The sequence below is a fragment of the Coenobita brevimanus genome, chromosome 59, assembly GCF_032717465.1.
Source record: "Coenobita brevimanus isolate Jiangsu-jjx chromosome 59, ASM3271746v2, whole genome shotgun sequence".
In the NCBI taxonomy this organism is placed as follows: Eukaryota; Metazoa; Arthropoda; class Malacostraca; order Decapoda; family Coenobitidae; genus Coenobita; species Coenobita brevimanus.
The window spans coordinates 25,341,761-25,363,906 of NC_137012.1; the positions used below are offsets into that span (position 1 = coordinate 25,341,761).

General features: G+C 43.1%; 1 protein-coding gene across 1 annotated transcript in view; it reads right to left on the reverse strand.

The window, feature by feature from the left end:
- Window positions 1–475: 475 nt before the first annotated feature.
- LOC145402811 (valine--tRNA ligase-like) overlaps window positions 476–22,146 on the reverse strand; it is an 87,314-nt gene continuing 65,643 nt past the window's right edge. Inside the window, exons 14-18 of the mRNA XM_080274710.1 lie at window positions 20,047–20,250; window positions 14,435–14,549; window positions 3,944–4,119; window positions 2,757–2,906; window positions 476–589 (exon numbers count right to left, since the gene is read on the reverse strand). Of these exons, the coding sequence (XP_080130836.1) occupies window positions 524–589; window positions 2,757–2,906; window positions 3,944–4,119; window positions 14,435–14,549; window positions 20,047–20,250 (711 nt within the window). The 3' untranslated portion in view covers window positions 476–523. The remainder of the gene's footprint in view (window positions 590–2,756; window positions 2,907–3,943; window positions 4,120–14,434; window positions 14,550–20,046; window positions 20,251–22,146) is intronic.

The window sequence follows — 22,146 nt, forward strand, 5'->3', positions numbered from 1 at the left end:
GTTGTTAATGTTTTTGTTGTTGTTGCTTATCCCAGGTTTGTCTGGCTAAGCATACCTGCCCATCTTGGGACCTGAAAAGGGAAGGGTTCTGTCTTCGGGCACACAATCTGTGAGTGAGGGTTTAATCATCAAGAGAGTACGAGTCGACTGCACATGTAAAATTCATTTCAAAATTTCCATTAGCTTTTGTTTGCTAATAATGAATACCAATACTTTAAAAGTTCAAAATAATGATCACTGGCAATCAATAATCATGCCTGCAATAAGATGACCTTACCAGGCTGGTCTGGTACAGAGTCCTGTAAAGATACCGGTATAAAATCTGACCTAACTGAAACCCACAAAACTGGTATTTAGTAGTTAGTCAGTCCATTTCATTCCTGAACCCAGTATCATAAAAAAACATATGATTTTAAAAAGATTTATTTTTCTCTTTAATTAATTTATTGGCAGTAACATACTTTATATACATATGGTCAGCAACACCTTACACATGTACAACACAAACATCGGGTGCACGATCTCATGTCTTCTCCAAATGTGTTATGAGGTTGTTTATATGTGCCAGCTCGCGCTTTAATGAAGACACCTGAAAGCAAAATTAAAGTAATGAAAAAAAAATAAAACTAGATATACAGTTGCACTACTGTTGCTGATGATTTCTGAATAATCAGCTGTCTCCAATAACGGAGTTATATTATTTGTGAATTTTTCTCTTTGAAGGTTGGGTTGAAACAGGGATGTGTCATGTCTCCATGGTTGTTCAATCTGTACATGGATGGGGTAATAAAAGAGGTACAAGGTAGGGTAGTGGATGTTGGAGTGGCCATGGTTAGAGAGGATAGTGTTTGGAAACTCCCTGTACTGTTGTTTGCAGATGATACTGTGTTGTTGAGTGAAGAAGAAGGGGAGCTGCAAGGCTTGGTGGATGAGTTTGGGAGAGTGTGTAAGAAACGGAATCTAAAGGTGAATGTAGGGAAGAGTAAAGTGATGGTCTTTGAGAGAGGTGAAGTCAGTGAATGTACAGCGAGGTTGGATGGTGAGGAATTGGAAAGTGTGAGTACGTTTAAGTACTTGGGTAGTGTGATGAGTAAGGATGGAGGTTTGGAGGGTGAAGTGCTTGAAAGGGTACAGCAGGGAAGAAAGGTTGCTGGTTCCTTGAAAGCAGTGATAAGAAACAGGGAAGTGAGCATGGAAGTGAAAAAGTTACTACATGACAGTATTGTGATACCAACTCTAACGTACGGAAGTGAAGCTTGGACGTTGTTGGAAGGACACAAGTCAAGAGTGAGGGCAGTGGAAATGAGTTATTTAAGAGGAGCCTGTGGAGTCACATGGAGAGACAGGCTGATGAATGAGGATATAAAGGAGCGTTGTGGTGTTGATGTGGATGTGATAGGAAGCGTTATGAGGAACACACTGAGGTGGTTTGGCCATGTGGAGAGGATGGAGGGTGAAAGACTGACGAAGAGAGTGTATGTGAGTGAGGTGGAGGGGGAAAGAGGGAGGGGGAGGCCGAGGATGAGATGGAGGGATGGGGTGGAGAGGTATATGAGAGAGGGGGGTGTGAGCTGGGAGCAGGGGAGTGAAATGGCGGGGGACAGGGCGACTTGGAGGCAATTTGTTTGTGGCCACCCCAAACGGGATTGAGGCGTCTGGCAATAGATAGATAGATAGATAGAATTCTTTCATGTTTCATACTTACTCTTCCCAAGAAAACTGATATCAGATGCAAGACCAAAAAGAGGCTGACCATAAGTGAGGTGGAAGAATGGGGTTAAGTTTATACAGGAAAGCAGAGTGGGACAGAATGAGCTAGGAAAGGGTGAAAAAGACAGTCATTTACCCTTTTGGGCTGCAAATACAGTAGTTTGTACGTCCACTCTGAAAAATCGCAGTCGACCAAAAAAAACAAGGTTTGTAAATTTTGAGGAAAATATAATATTCATGCATAAGGAACTAATATGCATCTGTCTGCAAAATAGTAGGGCTGTGCATACCAGACAAGAGCTGTAATAAGAATGCATAGCAAGTGGTGTGTGGTGTCACAAATAAATGCATTTCTGTATACAAAATGATAATGAAACATTCCTGCCAACCTAAAATCATAAATCTCTGTTATATATATCTTCTCAACTGGATTGTCCAATTCCCTGGAAATGAGAAAATAATGAGAGAAATTCTGATAACATTCACCAGCTTCCCGCAAGAGTTCTGAGATGCACTAAAATAGGCTAGCAACAATCGTGGCCAGGAGACCCATAAGGATAAAGCCACGATTGTGGCCAGGAGACCTGAAAGGGTAAAGGACCACATTCCCAACAAGTTAGGAAGCTTTACAGTACCACTTTCTTGGGCATTTATTTTCTATATTACACCTTAATATTCTCTATTATGGCATTTATGTCTTCTTTATATCAAAACACTCTGCACAAATAACATAAAAATATATTAACATTCCTGACAAAAATAATGTGGTATGGGACACTTGCTAGGAAGTCTTCTCAATCTATAAGAATATGGACCTAAGGGTGGAGGAAAGATAAAGGTGAGGGATATAGTTTGATACTCAAAGGGAAAGAGGAACAGGGTGAAGGACAACAGCAAACCTAAAATAAGATGAATGAGGCAGACCATGAATGAGGTGAAAGGATAATACTGGAACTGGCAAAGGAGAGGGATGTCATGAATGACTGTGACTGAGCAAAGATACAGTGGACTGTCATCATCTATACAAAACTTCACTGTTTTCTTACCTTCTCACTGTGAGCCTCCTGTTTGTGATCTGGTGTATGCTCTTGGTATTTGTGTGCTGTCATTCGATTAGTCAATTTTGTTAGCTCCTTCTCCAGCTTTCTGGCTTTCTTGTGCAATCTTGCTATTTCTGCAGCAATGTTGACAATATTCTGTGGAAAGAAGGGGTGAAGGATGACTGTTGCATTGGAAAGAAAAACAGGAGTCATAATTCTATTTATCTGTCAAACCAACTTAAGACATATTTCTATTAATCACAAACCACACTGGGATGAATCACAGCACAATATTCAGCACTGCGGTACATGGGGCTTCCGCAATCCACTTCAGGTGACTCTAAACTGAGTAACTGGCCAAGTAGTTTCCTGTGGCTGGTAATCACAGAACCATTAAAAGGATGCCTAGTCGTTTAGTAGGGTCTCTTCTACTGGATATGGACCATAAGGATTAGAGTTCAAAGGATGGTTGGGATTTATTGCTCACAAATTGCCACTCAGGGTTCAAATGTCTATCCCTGAGCACATACTCCCCTGATTTCGGGGTTAACACATTTTATGATGGATGAATATATAAACAATACTGCTTTGTAATCATCATCATCATCACTAGCAAATGAATCATACCAGTACCGTATCGCACATAATAGATACAATGTGCTTGCGTGACTTCCTTGGTCACCTAATGGCAGATGAAAAAAATAAATTGGGAGATATACTAAGATGAATAAAATACAAGTATTGCAGCAGGGGAAGAATAACTGAGTTGAGCAAGACCAGAGACAGTGCACGTGAGAGGCAAGAGGGAATAGCATTAAGAAACAACAGGGAAGCTTAGATGAATATTTGTTAAAGCCATCCTGGAAGAATTCTGGGATGACGCACCAAGCAACAGTAAGATAAATTACAATGGTGGCTTGGCTTTATCGAGGTGAAGGTTGGTGTCTTCTACTTCCCACAGCCAATTTCTGACTTTTTCTTTCATCATTATTGATCCCTTCTATTAATCTGTGTGTATGTGTGTGTGTGTGGGGGGGTGGGAATGATGGATGTTTTTATAACATGGCAGCCGCAGTGAGCTACCCAGTTATGTCAGTGTCACAAGATGCCATCCCTCTCCTGAACAAGAATAATCCTCAATACATGGAATGGTTATATAAGAGATGCAGACAGACTGCTGGATAAGTAGGTACCTGGAGGTGAAGGTAAACTGATGTGGTGTGAGAGATGACAACGACGGCAGAGGCAGGTGGTGGTGAGTCTGGTCCCACCACTACCTGCAGTGAACCAACATGGCCCAGTGTCTTCATCACAACCATATTCTCACTCAGTGCGGCAGCCAGCTCTGTGTCTGTTGTCACTATGCTGCCTGATGGATTAAGCAACATTCACACAATCTTAATACATAGGAAATGTGCAAGCAAAATGCTGCTTTAAGTGAATCAACTTCATGAGAACTGTTCTGGGTCATGACTAAAGGGTTAAAACAACACACAGGCATGCACACAGATATTGCAAACTTATGGTGCTCTGATATTATCACCCACATTGTTGGAAAATGAGTGGCAAATGACACACCATGGAAACTCATGGGAAGTACTATGAATAAATGCTTGAAATCCTTCCTCCTTATATTAATGTACTTATATGGCAATCTAACCACCAACCATCTGTGGTGCAAGCAGTCTTATGACTCCTATGAAACAAGAGGAGGGAGGGGAGGATGGATGTGAGACTCTTTTCATCAAACTGACTAAAGAGATAAGAAAGCTATGCTTGAAATGCTTTCACTTTCACTTCATATGGCACTGAGGAACATGATAATAAAATGCTGATAATGAAAGTTCAATGTTGCACACATATATATCTACATATATTTATTTAACGGCAGTCCCACTGTCGTGGATTTCGGGTTTGAATTTCCCGCCCACGACAGCACATTTCTTGTAAATAAATTATTGTAGTAAATAATTTGAGTAAGATACTATTTATCACTGGAGATAAATCTGGTCATGGAGAAAACAACATATTCAGTTATACACCTGTATATTCAGTAATGATAAGTTTCATTTAATTTACTTCGTGTACGAAGCTGCTCGAACCTGCCCAGTTCTCTCCCTGCTACGAGAGACAGAGTTCAGTTCTCTCTTTGCCACGTGATAGTGTACTTCTCTTCCGGCAACTGGACAGTAAACAGCAATCGGCCATCATTCTGCACTTAATACCACCAACAAACACCACAGCTAAGTACTCAGAATATGTATTCTAGGCCTTGAAATATTTATACTGAGTACAATTCTGTATATAACGGTGAGCTGTTGTTCCGCTTTGTTAGTTGATAATTAAGACCCCCAACAGTAATAATAACTACCATAAATTGGTGTCGAGGACTATATCTAGTGATAAATAATAGGAGGCTATTGCGGGTAGTTTCTGCATTTGCTGTCATCTTCTTTCGCTTAATTGCCTATCTGTAAAATGAATAAAATAAAATCTTTAAGGAGGCTTTGAGCAGCCAAAAAGGGAGCAATCACTAAACTGACCACTAATTTTATAGAATTTATAGAACATGCGGCAACCGTTCATGACATCAAGGGTATGAAAGTGACTGTTGAGAAGATCCTCGCAGAGATAGAGTCTTACAATCAGGAATTGTATGAATTATATCCTGATGAAGACCTGGAAGAAGTGGTCAGTGACATGGAATATATTAATAAGGTCAACAGACACTTGATAGAATTAGAGAGTGCTCTAGAATTACCCGCCAAGGACTCGGTAGTACAAGAACAGAGTCGGAAAACAACTGGAATTAAATTACTGTCTCTGAAACTGCCAATATTTGATGGTGATCCGATTCAGTGGCTGGGTTTTGGGGAGCAATTTGACTGTAGTGTGCACTCCCGAACAGATCTGACAGACATCCAGAAATTTACATATCTTAATGGACAATTAAGTGGTGAAGCGCTCCAAATTATTAGTGGATTCAGTTTGGCAGCAGCTAGTTATGAATCGGCAGTCACAGTTTTAAAGAATACCTACGGTCAAGAAGATCGCATTAAGACTGCTCACATTGCAATATTATGTAACTTACCTCCTCCAGCTCATGAAGTGAATGAACTAAAAGACTTTTCTGCATCCTTTGAATGTGCGTTAGAATCACTACGTGCAGTGGGGTGTGACTGTAAGTGAAATTTGTGCTGTTTTGCTGCATAATAAACTCCCTAGTACACTTTCGGAAGTGATCAAACGTGAACTTAAAGAGAAGTGGTTGGATGTAGATGATTATGTTCGTGTGCTAAAGACGGAGGTGTGTAATATTGAAGGTAGACAGAATCCCTTGGAACATTTTGGTGCGACCGCTACGGCAGCATATGCAGGTAAGCAAGTGAAACACGCTGAACTTACGCAGAGGAATGGATGTAAATTGTTTTGTAATGCTAGGTGAAAAAGGCCCGACTCCTCGGTCCTAGAACACCTAACATGTAGCGGGGTCCTCTTTCGAGACCAAGGCTTAGTGCAATAGAGGTAGGACACAAAAACTCCAGGCAATAACGTTTACACGTATATGACTTCAGTCAGACACAGGACAATACAGCAGATAGTACAACACAATATATGGTGGATAATAAAACCTTAACTAGATAATCAGTATCTCGCAGGATTCTAGCTTAACAGACACTGATGCTAACACTCTGGATTTAGTGTACGGTACAGGTTTACTTGGGTCGCGGTGCACGTGGGCGGTGGGGGAGCAGGGGGTGAGTCTCACAGGGGGGGGGGGTGACGCGCTGAGGGTCTGATTATAGTTATAGTAATATCGAGTGGGAATTGATGTTACAGATTCTGACTTGGTATTTTCTGGTAGCAAGGGGTTTTGATAATTGATTATATTACTAGTCCAGGTTTTCACATACGCGTCGAATGCCGAGAGGAGATTTACTAAGGGAGGGGGTAAGACACTGAGAGTCTCGTTGTGTTTATGGTAATACGAGCGGGAGGGTATTGATAACACTTTCTCTTCACTATTTCCTGGTAGCAAGGGACATTTGGATATTTTACTAATGAGAATCTCTCGGGTTGGGAGTCTTACTGATTTCATACAAGGGCGTCACTCCGTGAGTCTGTTTCACCAGTACTTATACTCTGCACTTATTATTAGTCCGACCCGTGGTATTACTTATTCCCCCGTTATCTTCTTGTGAACACTTGACCTGTTATTCGGGATGCACTATGTCACTATATCTCTGTTACACTAACTTGGGGCAACATCACACTTAACATAAGTCACTTATACGGTGGGGGCGGCGGGAAGACACGCCGGCGACAATTCTGCTGGAACAGGGGCACCACCAGGAGAGGGCGTGCCAAGATGGCATGGGACGACTCGCAGGTGCGTCTTCTCTCGTCCGGGGCTGCTGTTGGTGAAGATGCCCGTATTCTCCAGGCTGGGTACAGGGGTGTGGCCCTCAGGACTGGGGCCAAACAGGTCCAAAAATCTCTGGCTCAGGTCTCGGCCGGAGGTGGTTTTCCGCCGCCTGGGCGTCCTGGGGAGGGCCTGGATTACCCTAGGACTGCGGCCCCCAGAGTCAAGGGGCGCCGTCAGGGAGAGGCTGCGGCACCGACCTGAATCAGGGTCTGTCAGGTGGGTCTTCTCCAGGGCCAGGCATAGGGAGCAGAGGCCAGGGGAGACGGTAGGGCCTCTCCGGTATCCTTCTGCGTCTCCTGCATTGAGAGTCCGGGCACTCGTCTCATGCTGGGGCGGCAGTACTGCTCTCACCTGTCTCTGGCCATGAGGCCCGGCTACTGGCCGTGGCTGCCCAAGGGCGCGGCTATGAGGCGCCAAGGCCCGGCTACTGGCCATGGCTGCCCAAGGGCGCGGCTATGAGGCGCCAAGGCCCGGCTACTGGCCGTGGCCTGAGTGGGAGAATCAGCACGCCTCTGGACACCTTCGGAGCGGCTACCAGCCGTCTGACGAAGATGGGGGCTGCTCCAGGCCGTCTCCTGCAGGAGGGAGGGGGAGCAGCTGCAGGCCGACTCGGGGGCAGCACCTTTGAAGCGTCTATCGGCCGTCTGACAAAGGCGGGAGTGACTCTCCTTCTGCCAGGGGGAGGAGTGGCTACAGGCCGACTCGGGGGCAGCACCTTCGGAGCGGCTACCGGCCGTCTGACAAAAGCGGGAGCGACTACAGGCCATCTCCTTCTGCCAGGGGGAGGAGCGGCTACAGGCCGTCCCTGGAAGAACACCTTCTGACAAAGGCGGGAGCAGCTACCGGCTGTCTCCTGATTACCCTCGGGTCAGTGAGACACCAATTCCCTTATGAGGGGCAGGCGGCTACCGGCCGTCCCAAAGAGGAAGACACCTTCAGAGAGGCTACAGGCACACTCCTGTTGAAGGCGGGAGTGGCTATAGGCACACTCCTGAGGGGCGCTGTTTGGAGCTGGATAGGCAGCTCCACCCCGATCTGATCCGGCGGTACCTCTCCCTGAAGGTAGTGTTGGATTCCTGCTAAGGCGACGGTGAGGTGGCTGCATGGCACAGGGGCGCACGGCCCGGGCTGACTTGTGCCGTTGTCGCACTGAGTCTCACGGTTCGGCTGCAGCTCCTCTGTGGGGTCCTGGTGGGGGTATCGGGGAGTTTCCGGAGGCACTATGCTGCAGTTCACGCATTTTATGTTTTAAACCAGGACATTTTTGGGCTAAGTGTGCAAAGTATAAAAGTATGTGTCGGGTGTTTGTCGGCAGATCATGGTAGTCAGGGTTGTACAAATCCCAAAGTAAGGCCACGTCGATACTGCCAACAGAAACACTACAACTCTTTATGTCTGACTTCTCGTTCTGATCCCCATGAAGAAACGGTAACCCAAGAACCAACAGTGACAATGGCTGTGGCTTCCAGTCGTAATGCAGTGTTGTTGCCAACGATTCAGATTCCATTGGTTACTCAAATGGGCCAGCAGAACAAGGTTAGAGCTCTATTAGATCAATGCTCACAACGTACCTTTGTTCCAAGATCAAGTTTAGCGAACTTGAAAGTTAATAAGATGAGAAAGGAACGTTTACAACTGCAAGGATTTACTGGCTCTGTGGGTAGTGATGAGTATGAGGTAATGGAGTTGTTTTACCGCCATTGTAGAAAGGTGCGCAAGTTGAGGGCGGTGGTTGTAGACGAACTACCTAACTATAAGCCAGGGAAGGGGCTGCAACATAATGTGCGGGATCTGAAGGCTCGGGGCTACAAGTTAGCAGATCCAAGTGTCACTAGTGGGGATATGGTCGAACTGCTGATTGGGGCGAACTTTTATTATCACTTTGTACACACTGGCTATATAAGGGAAGGAGGCATAATTTCGTTACCCACAATTTAAGGTTATACACTGAGTGGTACTTATCGGTCAGAAGAAGGTACTCGTGTAGAGGTGGTAACTTCTGAAACTGGCAGTAGATCCGATAATGGAGTTAGCAAATATACTACTCCAGAAATCAAGGATCTGACAGCTCTATGGGACTTAGATCATTTAGGTATTAGTCCCAATGAGACCAATAAGAAGGGAGAGAAGGTATTAGGTAACTTTAATGAAAAGGTGCAATATTCCAAAGAACAGGGACAATATGTTGGGGAATTACTGTGGAAAGAAAACGTTGATAAATTGCCTGATAATTTTAAGTTAGCCTTGGGCAGATTAAGAGGTTTGCAGCATAAATTCATAAAGGATCCCAATTATTGCAAACAATACTGTAAAGTCATCCAGGATCAATTAGAAAGAGCATTCATAGAAAGGGTGGAGGACAAGAGTCTGGTAAGCCATCCTGTACACTATCTAGCTCACCATGGTGCCACTAAAGATAGCTTAACAACACCAATTAAAGTTCAGCTAGAGAGCATGAGAGGGCATATAGTCTGAATGACTGCTTACACGCAGGCCCATCTTTGGTTAATGACCTCACACAGATGTTGTGCTTTCGGTGTCATCGTTTTGCCTGGGTGAGTGACATCGAGAAGGCATTTCATATGGTGGGGTTACCTGAAAGGGATAGGGATGCCACTAGATTTCTTTGGCCTGTTGAACCTTTAAATCTAAATAGCCCTTACTTGATATATAGTTCAAGACAGTGTTGTTTGGAGCCATTTGTTCCCAATTCCTCTTGAATGCCACCATACAAAAACATTTATCAGTGGTTCAGGAGGATAAAGCCTTGATTGATAAATTAAGGATAGGGTTGTATAATGACAATTTGCAAGGAACCGAAGGAGATGAGGATGCATTACAACAATTGTGTAGGGATGCCCTGAGAGTATTTTCAAGTGCCAATTTGTCCTTAAGAGAGTGGGTAACAAATAGTGTGAAACTGCAGAAGCTACTCCACCTAAAGGGTTTGGCGTCTGAAGTTCAGGACAAGGTAAAAGTACCTGGCATTAATTGGCAAACTGATATGGATATGCTACAGGTGAAGGGACACGAAAGTAGACCCACAATATTGGCGAAACCCGAGGTGTTGAGCATAACTGCAGATGTGTTTGACCCTCTGGGAGTTTTATTACCGGTGACCATCCGTGCAAGAAAATTTGTGCTAGATCTATGGCGTATTGAATCTGGGTGGGATGTTCCCATACCGGAAGATATGTAGGCTGAATGGTAGGAAGTATATGAGGATATGATTAACAGTACCAGTATTGTATTTCCCCGCCAAGTCACTGATGGTAAAAAGGTCACGCTGCATCTATTTAGTGACACAAGCACCACTGCTCATGGTGTAGCAGCCTACATAGTTAGTGAGGGAAGTAGCAGATCAGCTATGGCAAAGGCCAAAGTAGCACCTATTAAACCCCTCATTATACCAAAATTAGAACTGACTGCTGTCATGCTAGCAGCTCGTCTCGCCAAGTATATTTGAGGCCTATGCAGACAAGTTCAGCACAGAGAACATATACCTTTGAACAGATAGCCAGATAACCCTATACTGGTTGTCTAGTAAAAAACTGTTGCCTGTATATGTTCAGAACAGAATTGATGAAATAAAGGCATTAGTCCCTGATGCTGAATTTCGTTATGTGTCTACAAAGGACAACCCCAGTGATATGGTTTCCAGAGGGACATCACATGTGTCCTTAATATATTCCTCTTTGTGGCGGAGAGGGCCCACATGGCTACCTCACCAAAATATGTGGCTGGATAAGGGTCCATTTGAGGAAGTTGGGGACGCCACCACAAGTTGTCTCCTTGAGGAGACCCTGTCATTGCCAGTATCGGTAACCCTTCCTGCCATATTGAATTGGGACCGATATGACTTATGTGAAGACAAGGCATGTGATGGCATGGGTATTGAGATTTATCAAGACACAGAAAGATAGGAGACGAAGAACACACAAGGCAATGCCGGCTTATTTGACGGTGCCGTAAATAAGGACAGTAGAATCAGTAATGATTAAGTTAGCTCAAATGGAAGAGTACCCTGAGGATTACCATTATTTATCCACTGGAACGGGCACACCAAGTAATGTTGTGAAGCAGTTAGGCCTCTATATGGAAGGTGGGCTGTTGTGTTGTAAGGGTAGGTTACAGTTGTCAGACTTAAAGGATGAAGCAAAGTACCCTATCCTAATACCTAGTAAACATAGGTTAGCGGCTCTCCTTTCCGAGTACTGCCACAAGGTGTGTAGCCATGGTGGAGTAAGTTATGTTGTACACTCAACCCTCGGCTATCACGGGTTCCGCTATAGCATATCTCGCTATCACGCCTATATAAAAAACTACCCAAATACCCTTTATCATGCACTAAATGCCTGCTATTGCACACCGCAAATGTTCGACAATTTTAAAAAGGCCAGGCTCCAGTGCTCAGCCCAGCCAACAAAAGCTTCACTCCGTGATTGGTCGTGTGACTTCAGCACCAGCTGAGCGCTGATTGGCCGCCCAACCGAGTCTCCTGCCCGCCAAACCATTCAAGTGCGCGCCCTCAGACCGTGAACAGTGATAGCGAGAACAATAACCTTTTTTATTATATGACCATGGCTGACGTACCCCCTCCCCGTCCCCCTACCATCACCCAACATAATGCTGCGGCACCTGGCAGGGAAATAAAGAAGAGGGAGAACCTAACTTATGCAGATAAACTGGAAATGTGAAACTGACAGAGAATGGTGAGACCAAGCGAAGTGTGGGGAAGAAACATAACATCAATGAATCAACTGTGAGGGGTATTTATAAGAACTGTGATCACATCATAAAACATGCTCATTTTTAAACTATTATATATTAATATGTGGTACAAAAATGGTATCTTAGGGGTAAATATTGAGCTCATGGCACCAATTAGAATTATTACCATAAGTTCTTCAATTCGGCTATCACGGTTTCGGCTATAGCGCAACCATAGCGGGACCAATTGGGAGTGATAGCTGAGGGTTGAGTGTAAGTTACATAAGACAAAGATTTTGGATTCTTAGGATCAGACAAGTTGTAAAGAAGGTTTTAAGGAAATATATAACTTGTAAAAGGTTACAAGGTGCCCCATATGGTGTTGTACAGGCTCCGCCGTTACTCTACTGTAGGGTTCAGGAAGTGAACCCATTTCAAGTAACAGAAGTAGACTACATAGGTGCTCTACCCATTAAAGAAAAGGGTACCGTAGGAAAATTATATGTAGTCTTGTTTACCTGTGCAGTTACTAGGGCTATACACATTGAGACGGTGTCAAACCTCTCCTGTGAGTCCTTCATTCATGCCTTCCATCGGTTCTGTAGCAGGAGAGGCTTCCCTGAACTCATAATTAGTGATAATGCCACTACATTTATAAGTGGAGCCAGTGTGTTGAGGGAGTTGAAAAATGATCCAAGGTTACAGAATGAATTGGTAAAGGTAAATTGTGAGTGGCGGTTCATACCGGCCAGAGCACCATGGTTTGGTGCCATCTGGGAAAGAGTGATAGGTATCCTAAAGGCTGGCCTGAGAAAGGTATTGGGTCAAGCTTTAGTAACCCGTGAAGAACTGGAACTTGAGGCCACAGTCAATGACCGTCCACTTGGATATACATTTGACCTTGAAGAGCCACTCCCTATCACACCTTCACAACTTATTAACGGGAGGCGTCTTAGACAGTTCCCGAAACAGGAAGTCAGGGATGATGATCTCACGGACATCACCTGGCGGACTAATTCGGGAATAAACAGACGTCTCCTATATGTAAAAGATTTCACAAGATCTGTGAAGGAGATGGACCACTGACTACCTAATATCACTCGGGGAGCAACACCGTCAATTGACATACAAGAAAGGGAAGGCAGCGCCTCAAGTTGAGGATGTCATGCTGATACACGACGACGTGTTGGATCATCAAATTGTTACATGGTCCTGATCAAGACTGTAGGGTAGTACAGCTAAGGACAAGCGCCGGTTTAACCACAAGACCGGTGGTTAAGCTGTATCCACTAGAAATTGATCTAGTAGTGAAAGAAGATGACAGCCAAACCGGCGCTACCCAACACCTTCCTACATCTGTAAATGACCGATGTGATGCCCCGTTGAGGACATCACGTCGGACTGCCCTCGGTTCCTCCCAACTATGGCGTACCCTGATTGGGATGGGACAGTTGTAAATGTTGTTTATATTTTGGGCGGGGAGTATGTCGAGGATTTTGGGTTTGAATTTCCCGCCCACGACAGCACATTTCTTGTAAATAAATTATTGTAGTAAATAATTTGGGTAAGATATTATTTATCTATCTACCTATCTATCTATCTATCTTGCCAGACGCCTCAATCCCGTTTGGGGTAGCCACAAACAAATCGCCTCCACATCGCCCTGTCCCCCGCCATTTCACTGCCTTGCTCCCAACTCACACCCCCCTCTCTCATATACCTCTCCACCCCATCCCTCCATTTCATACTTGGTCTCCCCCTCCCTCTTCCCCCCTCCACCTCACTCACATACACTCTCTTCATCAGTCTTTCACTCTCCATTCTCTCCACATGGCCAAACCACCTCAGTGTGTTCCTCATAACACTTCCTATCACATCCACATCCACACCACAACGCTCCTTTATATCCTCATTCGTCAGCCTCTCTCTCCATGTGACTCCACAGTCTCCTCTTACATAACTCATTTCCACTGCTCTCACTCTTGACTTGTGTCCTTCCAACAACGTCCAAGCTTATTTATCACTGGAGATAAATCTGGTCATGGAGAAAACAACATATTCAGTTATACACCTGTATATTCAGTAATGATAAGTTTCATTTAATTACTTCGTGCATGAAGTTGCTCAAAGATGCCCAGTTCTCTCCCTGCTACCAGAGAGTTCAGTTCTCTCTTTGCCACCAGATAGTTTACTTCTCTTCCGGCAACTGGACAGTTAACAGCAATCGGCCATCATTCTGCACTTAATACCACCAACACCACAGCTAAGTACTCAGAATATTTATTCTAGGCCTTGAAATATTTATACAGAGTATTGATTAAAGCGCCATCCACATACCGTATATAATGGTGAGTTGTTTTTCCGCTTTGTTAGTTGATAATTAAGACCCCCTACAGTAATAATAACTAACACCCACTGCCTTATATGGTTTTTCATAAGCAAAGGTGGAGGAATGAAATTTACTTGAGAGTTTCAAGAAGGAATGTGACTGTACTACTATTACCTAACCTAAACTAATGTAACATAACCTTTGTTGTTGTGTGCATACCTTGAGCCTTGCTGGATGGGATGCTGTACTGTGCAGTAAGGGAACGCAGTGCAGCCGCTACATGCTGGAGGTTGGTCACCAGTTCTTCTGCCTTGCCATCCTTCCACACTGACCACTGCATACAGACACAAAATGACAACAATACTAACATTATATAACTCTCACAGTCCAAAATATGAATACTGTGACACCAGATTATCAAAACAACAGATCATCTACACATTTGATTATCCACACACTTGATAATTCAAATGGCTTATCAAATTTACTTGCATTTTTCCTATTCTATTTCATCTTTATAATCACCACTGTCACCATCCTTCCCCACTTTTCCACTACTTCAACAAGGAGTGTAGCACGGTACCACCCAACAACAGGAAAGGGAACTGTTGTCATCCTGACATACAGTACATGCATATATATACACTCAATCCTCTTAATTCGCATGTTCATAAATCACGGATTCGTAAATCATGGCTAGGTGGCCGTCAGACTGCCGGCAACCTTAAATCACTGTTAAGTCATGAAAATCGCACATCTAGGCACCCAAGTGGGCCTTTTCTGAGGAGAACCGTAAACCGCAGCATTCAAACTGAAAATCGCGACCCAACAACCAATCATATATATATATATGTATATATATAATATATATATATATATATATATATATATATATATATATATATATATATATACAGGTATATATATGTATAATCTTACACCCATGTCAGCAATTAATTTGAGAGGTAGTAATTAAGTGAATCTATCTGTCCATCTGTCTATCTATTGCCAGACACCTTAATCCCGTAAGGGGTGGCCACAAACAAATCGCCTCCACATCGCCCTGTCCCCCACTATTTCACTGCCCTGCTCCCAGTTCACACCCCCCTCTCTCATATACCTCTCCACTCCATCCCTCAATCTCATCCTTGGCCTCACCCTCCCTCTCCCCCCCTCCACCTCACTCACATACTCTCCTTGTCAGTGGCTCACTCTCCATTCTCTCCACATGGCCGGACCACCAGTGTGTTTCCCCTAATGCCTCCTATCACATCCACATCCATACCACAATGCTCTTTCACACCCTCATTCATCAGTCTGTCTCTCCATGTGACTCCACTTTATTAAGAGAATCACATTATGGAATTAGTGAAGCCTGCTTTTCTTTTACATGTTACTATTGCCAACAGCTTCGCAATGAATAATTCATCTTGCACCGAAACACTCTTGTGCTAGAGGAGATCTCTGCATTTACTCTATCTGTTGCACTACACCAATTCACAACTCGGACAACTTTATAGCTACCCTACATAGTGCTTCAGCTGCCTTCCATTTATATATCACCTTTACATCATACTACATCAACACAGAACACTTTATTCATCAGTCACATGCAACACCAAGTCACTCCATTCTATATTATTAGGATAATCATAATATTAACATCAAAAGCATTCTGCGTCAATCAGTAATTTATCACTACAGAATTTTCCCCCATTCTTCACTACAGCCAACCAATGGGCTTGCACCCTTCACTCCACCAGACTACCTAGCACTCCAAGTCTGTTATATGAGTACAGCCTTTCAAACTATATTGCTGCCTAGCCTGCCTCCCACTCCTTACTACTTTAGTCCACTGTCTACTCTACACTGCACAAATACCTCTTACCATACACAGTAACTTTACTGATCCACCAAACCTTGCATTCCATGAATACCCAATTCCTCCTTCCACTCCACATTTAACAAATCCCTCCCTCTCACCCCCCCTCCTCCAACTTTGTGATTAAAACACACACACACACACACACACACACACACACACACACACACACACACACACACACACACACACACACATACACACACACACACACATACACACACACACACATACACACAGTCTCCCTTAAGGCGGCATCACACTAGACCAAAAGGTCTCCCTTAAGGTGGCGTCACACTAGACCAAAAGTGGCTAACATGCGAGCCAGTTTTGCGAGCCAAAACGGCTAGCAGAGTAGAGTGTCCGTCACACGTGTGTTTTTGTGAACCGAAATGGCTAACAGTGTCGTCTGCCTTGGTGCCTCATGGTCATTTGTAAACAAAGCACCATGGAGTACCTACTCCCTTTTCCTCAGTTTCTGCAACCTCCTAAAGTACTTTAGCAACTCCAGAACCACAAAACAGTCTACTAGAGTTTTCCTTGCTGCAGGATCCATATTGAAATCTGATTTCCTCTTGTTGTTTGGAGACAAAACAGACAGCCTCCCCGGGCTGGTCACCTGAGTGTCCGAATATTTATTTTATGTTACAAGAAAAAAATAAAAGTGAATAAAAACCACAAGAATTAATTTGTATTTACGTAACAATTTTAGTTAGTTTCCTTCTGTGAATAACAGAATATTTTCTCACCAATTACAGAATTAACATAGGCTCATTTGAGTTCTAATCCCACCAACAGGCTGTGAGCAAGAATTAGTCCATTTCACCTTGCATGCGAAATCTCGCTCACCATGAGTTAGTTTGGCTAGCGGGTCGCAAAACTGGCTCGCATGTTAGCCACTTCTGTCCCAGTGTGACACTGCCTTTAGTTACATCCATGTTCCCTGTGTCCATACCAACTAAGCAAACACATCTACTCTTTGTGCAGCTAACATCCTCACTCCACATCCCTCCTAAATTCCTTCTTTCTTATTCTATCCAGTCAACATACTGGTAACCTATAAGCTGTACAGTATACTCACAAGTTCCACATCCACAGTTCTAACTCATACCTAATGCCATACCTACCAGTCCATCCCTTCCCACTCTCCCAGCTCACCCATTTCACCATCCCCTCCCACTCCCTTCCTCATCCCTCCCACTTCACCAATATCCACACCTCTGATAGGGAGAGAACTTGGGGTGACATTATCGCCAATTGTGAGTGGAGAAAGTGACTCTTCCTCTGAGGAAAGCAACAGCCATAATGAGTGTTGATATTTATGAGTCGCATGAGGAGGGTGGAGGATGTCAGTCCTCCACTGTGCGCCCATCGTTTCCCCCTGTATGTTCATCTACTATTTCCGATGATGGGAGTGGTTCAGAGGGTACTGATGATCCTGTAGAGGGGGATATTGGCATGGATGAGAAGATGGAACAGGAGGTAGGAAGTGGAGAAAGGGAGGAGGAAACTCAGTGCGGCAAGCCTCGCACCACCACTGTGTCTATTTACGTGAATAATGGATCCAGCACATTTGTTTCATGATGAAATCAGTGCCTTATTTTTTATTAAAGGTTTTTGTGTGTGTATATTTATTATGATGAAAAAATCTAAATCACAGGAAAAAAATTATTGTGGAAAGTATTTTTGATTATGGATAGTACATGAATAACACTCCCAACCCTCTCCCTCTTCAAGCTTGCCCTCTCCCGTACTCCTCCCTCATCTCTCCCACTTCTGCATCCTTTCTTTCCCTCCCTTTCTTCCACTCCCACATCTCTCACTGTAATACCAGGAATTTTTTATCCCACCGGTTGACACCAGTGTAACGCTAGAGATTTATAATTTTACCAGTTGTTTGTACTGGTCAACTTACCCATTGATAATACAGGTGGTACTCGACTTAGTCTCCCCTCCTTGGTTAATAAAAAAAGAAATTCACTTCAATAAAACAAAAGGGGGGAGGGGGGGTATTTTGACTTAGTATGGTAGATGATAATGGTTTAAGAAAATTTTGGTAGCGTTTGTAGTTTTTGGCCAAGCCTAAATTGTCAGTACCACAGGTGGTCGTCGTTCCCTCAGCGAAGGAATCTTGAATTGGAAAGGGGAGTGAATTAGGCATGAGGACTTAATTCCCTTGAGTAGGTACACCAAGAAAGAAAGATGATATATACTTTACTCTACTTTAATAACTTTATGTTGGTTTAAAAAAAAAAAGACATTTTTAATTACACGACCCTTTGTCATATGAAAGAAAATTGTACATTAAAACCATGGTTTGGATGATAATTCCTCCAACATTGTCACCAGGCGAAAACAATTTGATACATACAAGCGATTTATGAGGTCATTGTACCTTACTTTTTTTTTTTTGTCAGTTATTCTTGGGCTCAACAATAGCCTCAAGACAGGGGCTTTTTCACGAGCCTGGGTTGTCTTTTCGGGCTGGCATAGCCTCGAACCAATAAAAAAAATAATTACTCGTGTTCTATTTCGTCCGAATAGTATACTCTCATCATGTAACTCTCGATAATCCACAAACACTTTCGATTCATAATGATTACTAGTTCATAATCATCATTACTACATAATCACCAAACATGCATAATCACTCGGGCTTGTGTAGCCTCGAGGTACAATTCAAAAATTGCATAATCACCAAGAATACATAATCACTCGGGCTTGTTTAGCCTCGAGGTACAATTCAAAATTACGTTATTGCTCACAACCACTAGTTCCCTTCCACGCTCCTAATTTCCTAACATTAATTTAAGAGAAAGAAAACGGTTAATGGATTTAAATTTCGCCTTTCCGTTACCAGATCACATCACTTTTAAATTTCTATTTCTTATTTACAAAAAAAAAGTTCACTAGATAGATCAATGATACTATTTCCATTACATTTGGTTTATAAAATAATTCATGGGTAGTGTAAGTGTGTATGCAGACTAGTCTATGGACAATACCACGGGAAGGCCTCGTGCTCACACTGACGTCGCCGGTGTCTGGGGACTGAACCAACGTCCATTATACACTACGTCTGGGCAACAAATCTACGTTAAGCTTTCAACAATATTACTTCATATGTTCCATGCCAAGTAAGGATTAAACAAAGAAAAAAGGGGGGGGGGAAGGAGAAATGTGGACAGCTCACCTGAACCAATGTCCATTATACACGACGTCTGGGCAACAAGTGCGGCTTCCTGGGTATGCTTGGGACGCCACTGCTAGGTCAAATAAGGTGGTGTTTTTGAAATATGGTGGGTTTCAATTCTCTTCACAATTTATTTAGCAGTGTACCCATGATGCCAGGACTTTTGATTGAATTGGGGAAAATTTGGGATTCAATCCTTACTTAATTTAGATACTGATTTTACCACTATCCCGCCTTGAATTTTGGGGCAGCTTATGCCATCTAGTGACGGCTAAGGTAAGCGGGACTATTAAATCCTCACAAATGACATTATTTCGGCCTTTTTGACTGTTAATCTCACATATTTGGGTTCTAGCAGCTTCATTAGTAAACATTTCACAACTAGGATATGGAAAGATTTGTATACTCATAATTATTCTGTTTAAGGTTTAAACTCTGCGCCCAATAACGACGCACAAAGGAGGGGAAAAGCTGCGCGCATCTGTTATTCATTACTCGACCAGACGGAGGAATTCCCGTAGCTCAACATCCACAATTACAACACCCAATGCATAGATACAGAGATACATACATATAAAAATAAAGTTAACCCTACATTAATCATTAACATATGAATTACTACTTAGGATAGGAATTTATAGACTAGTATTCAGGTTACATCCTATCTAACTTAAAATTACAGTACCTCTAAACACATACATGAATATTAAATTTGTGGCACTACATCACCAGTAACCACACTCCAACACCACTCACCTCACTGGGCTGTGGGTAAGAACACTGCATAATGCTCTTAGTGCTGGGTTCAGCTCTGGGCAGCCTATGGTACAACTCTTCGGTCAGGTATGGCATGAATGGTGAGAGAACCAACAAACCAACATCTACAGCAGTCCATAATGTCTGAAGTATTGCAGTCCGGGCATCATCTGTCCCATGTTTTAGTGTTGGCTTAATACTTTCCTGCACAAACAAAAAGAGCACCAAGAATTTAGGACCTATATCAACTCTTCCATTACACCATTTTATAACCTCTTCACATAACGTAGCTATCTGTACCTATATTCTGACAGCAGTCCACATGTTAATACTGGGTATTCTGTATTGACTTAATCCATCTATCATCCAGTCCTTTATTTTCCCAAAAGTACCATTGGGGCATGGGACAGAAAGGAAACTGGTCATCATACAGTTATACTGCTTAACTTGTCATTAAGCAAGGAAACAAGTTCTGTACTGCATATTACCAAGTACTCAGGCATGAACAACCGAATATAGTGTCTAAATATCTGGAATTCATCAATCTTAAAAACCTCAGGCTGTACCAGTCTCCTATTACATTCTTCAAGAAGTTGAGGGCCAGAGTTATGTGACCAAAGTCCAATATATAAAATGACATATGACCAGCTTACTACCCTAAGAGGGATTACATAAAAAATTAAATAAATAAATAAAAATACTGCTCTGGAACTAAACTTAAGCTCATGGCAAGATCATCACTCGAAGCACTACACCACCAGATACTGTACACCCATAAAAAAAATTATCGGCACTCTATAAGTGTTTTAAAATTTGACACATCGGACAAGGGATCTGAAAATAAACTGAGTTAACGTGCCTGTTTGGTATCCCTGATCTACTGAGCCTTAGATCTGTATTCATAGTGGTATGGAAGACTTCGTAGCATCGTCTACAAAGCTATTTGTTTTGTTTAAGATCACTGCCTTTTTGGTTACTTAGAGAGTTTGAGTACCAACATGGTTTTCATAAAAATTATAAATAAGGATGTTGATGTGTAATGTGCAGAATAAATCGCTATCTAGGAAGTGTTACGAAAGAACCCAAAGCTGCTTTTATATGAACACTGCTGATCTGATGCTGAAACTGTCCAAGCTGGAGCAGTTTTATAGGCAACACATTCCTCACATTAGCCTAGATGCAAATCGAGAACCAACTAACGTAAAAGCCTATCCTAAAATAAACAAATATGCCTACTGATCACCTCCACCGCAGTGTTGTTATTATCTTCATCAAATCGGTATTATACAGTTCTAAGCTGCATAATCCAAGCACTATTACATTCACATGTAACTGACGTGGTTAACATCATAGCAATACTACGATATACACCATATATTTTTTACGTGCAATGTTCATGGGGTGTTGTATGTGCTGGACAGTTAGGCCTATAAAGTTTGCCATTAAATCCATTCTTAACCAATTGTGTCTGGGTGACATGTATACATGATGACCCGGGGACATCCAGGTGACACGTATACATGATCTAGTGCTTCATGGCATTGTCTGAATATTCTGCAGGTTATTTTCACCAAATGAAGCCACTGCCAACCCTGCTGCATGCATCCAAGTCATGCTCCAGTTACCTGCGTACCTCGGTAATGGACAGACCTCCGCAAAAAGTTTTCTCTGTGTCTGGATACTTGTCTGAGCGCCTGCAGCCACCGACTTCAACACCAATGAAGTCTAAAGGCCAGAAAAGAAAAGGCCTTAGTGCGATAGGGAGAGAACTCGGGGTGACATTATTGCCAATTGTGAGTGGAGAAAGTGACTCTTCCTCTGAGGAATGCAACAGCCATAATGAGTGTCAATATTTATGAGTCACATGAGGAGGGCGGAGGATGTCAGTACCCCACTGTGCGCCCATCGTTTCCCCCTGTATGTTCATCTACTATTTCCGATGATGGGAGCGGTTCAGAGGGTACTGATGATCCTGTAGAGGGGGATATTGGCATGGATGAGGAGATGGAACAGGAGGTAGGAAGTTGAGAAAGGGAGGAGGAAACTCAGTGCGGCAAGCCTCGCGCCACCGCTGTGTCTATTTACGTGAATAATAGATGC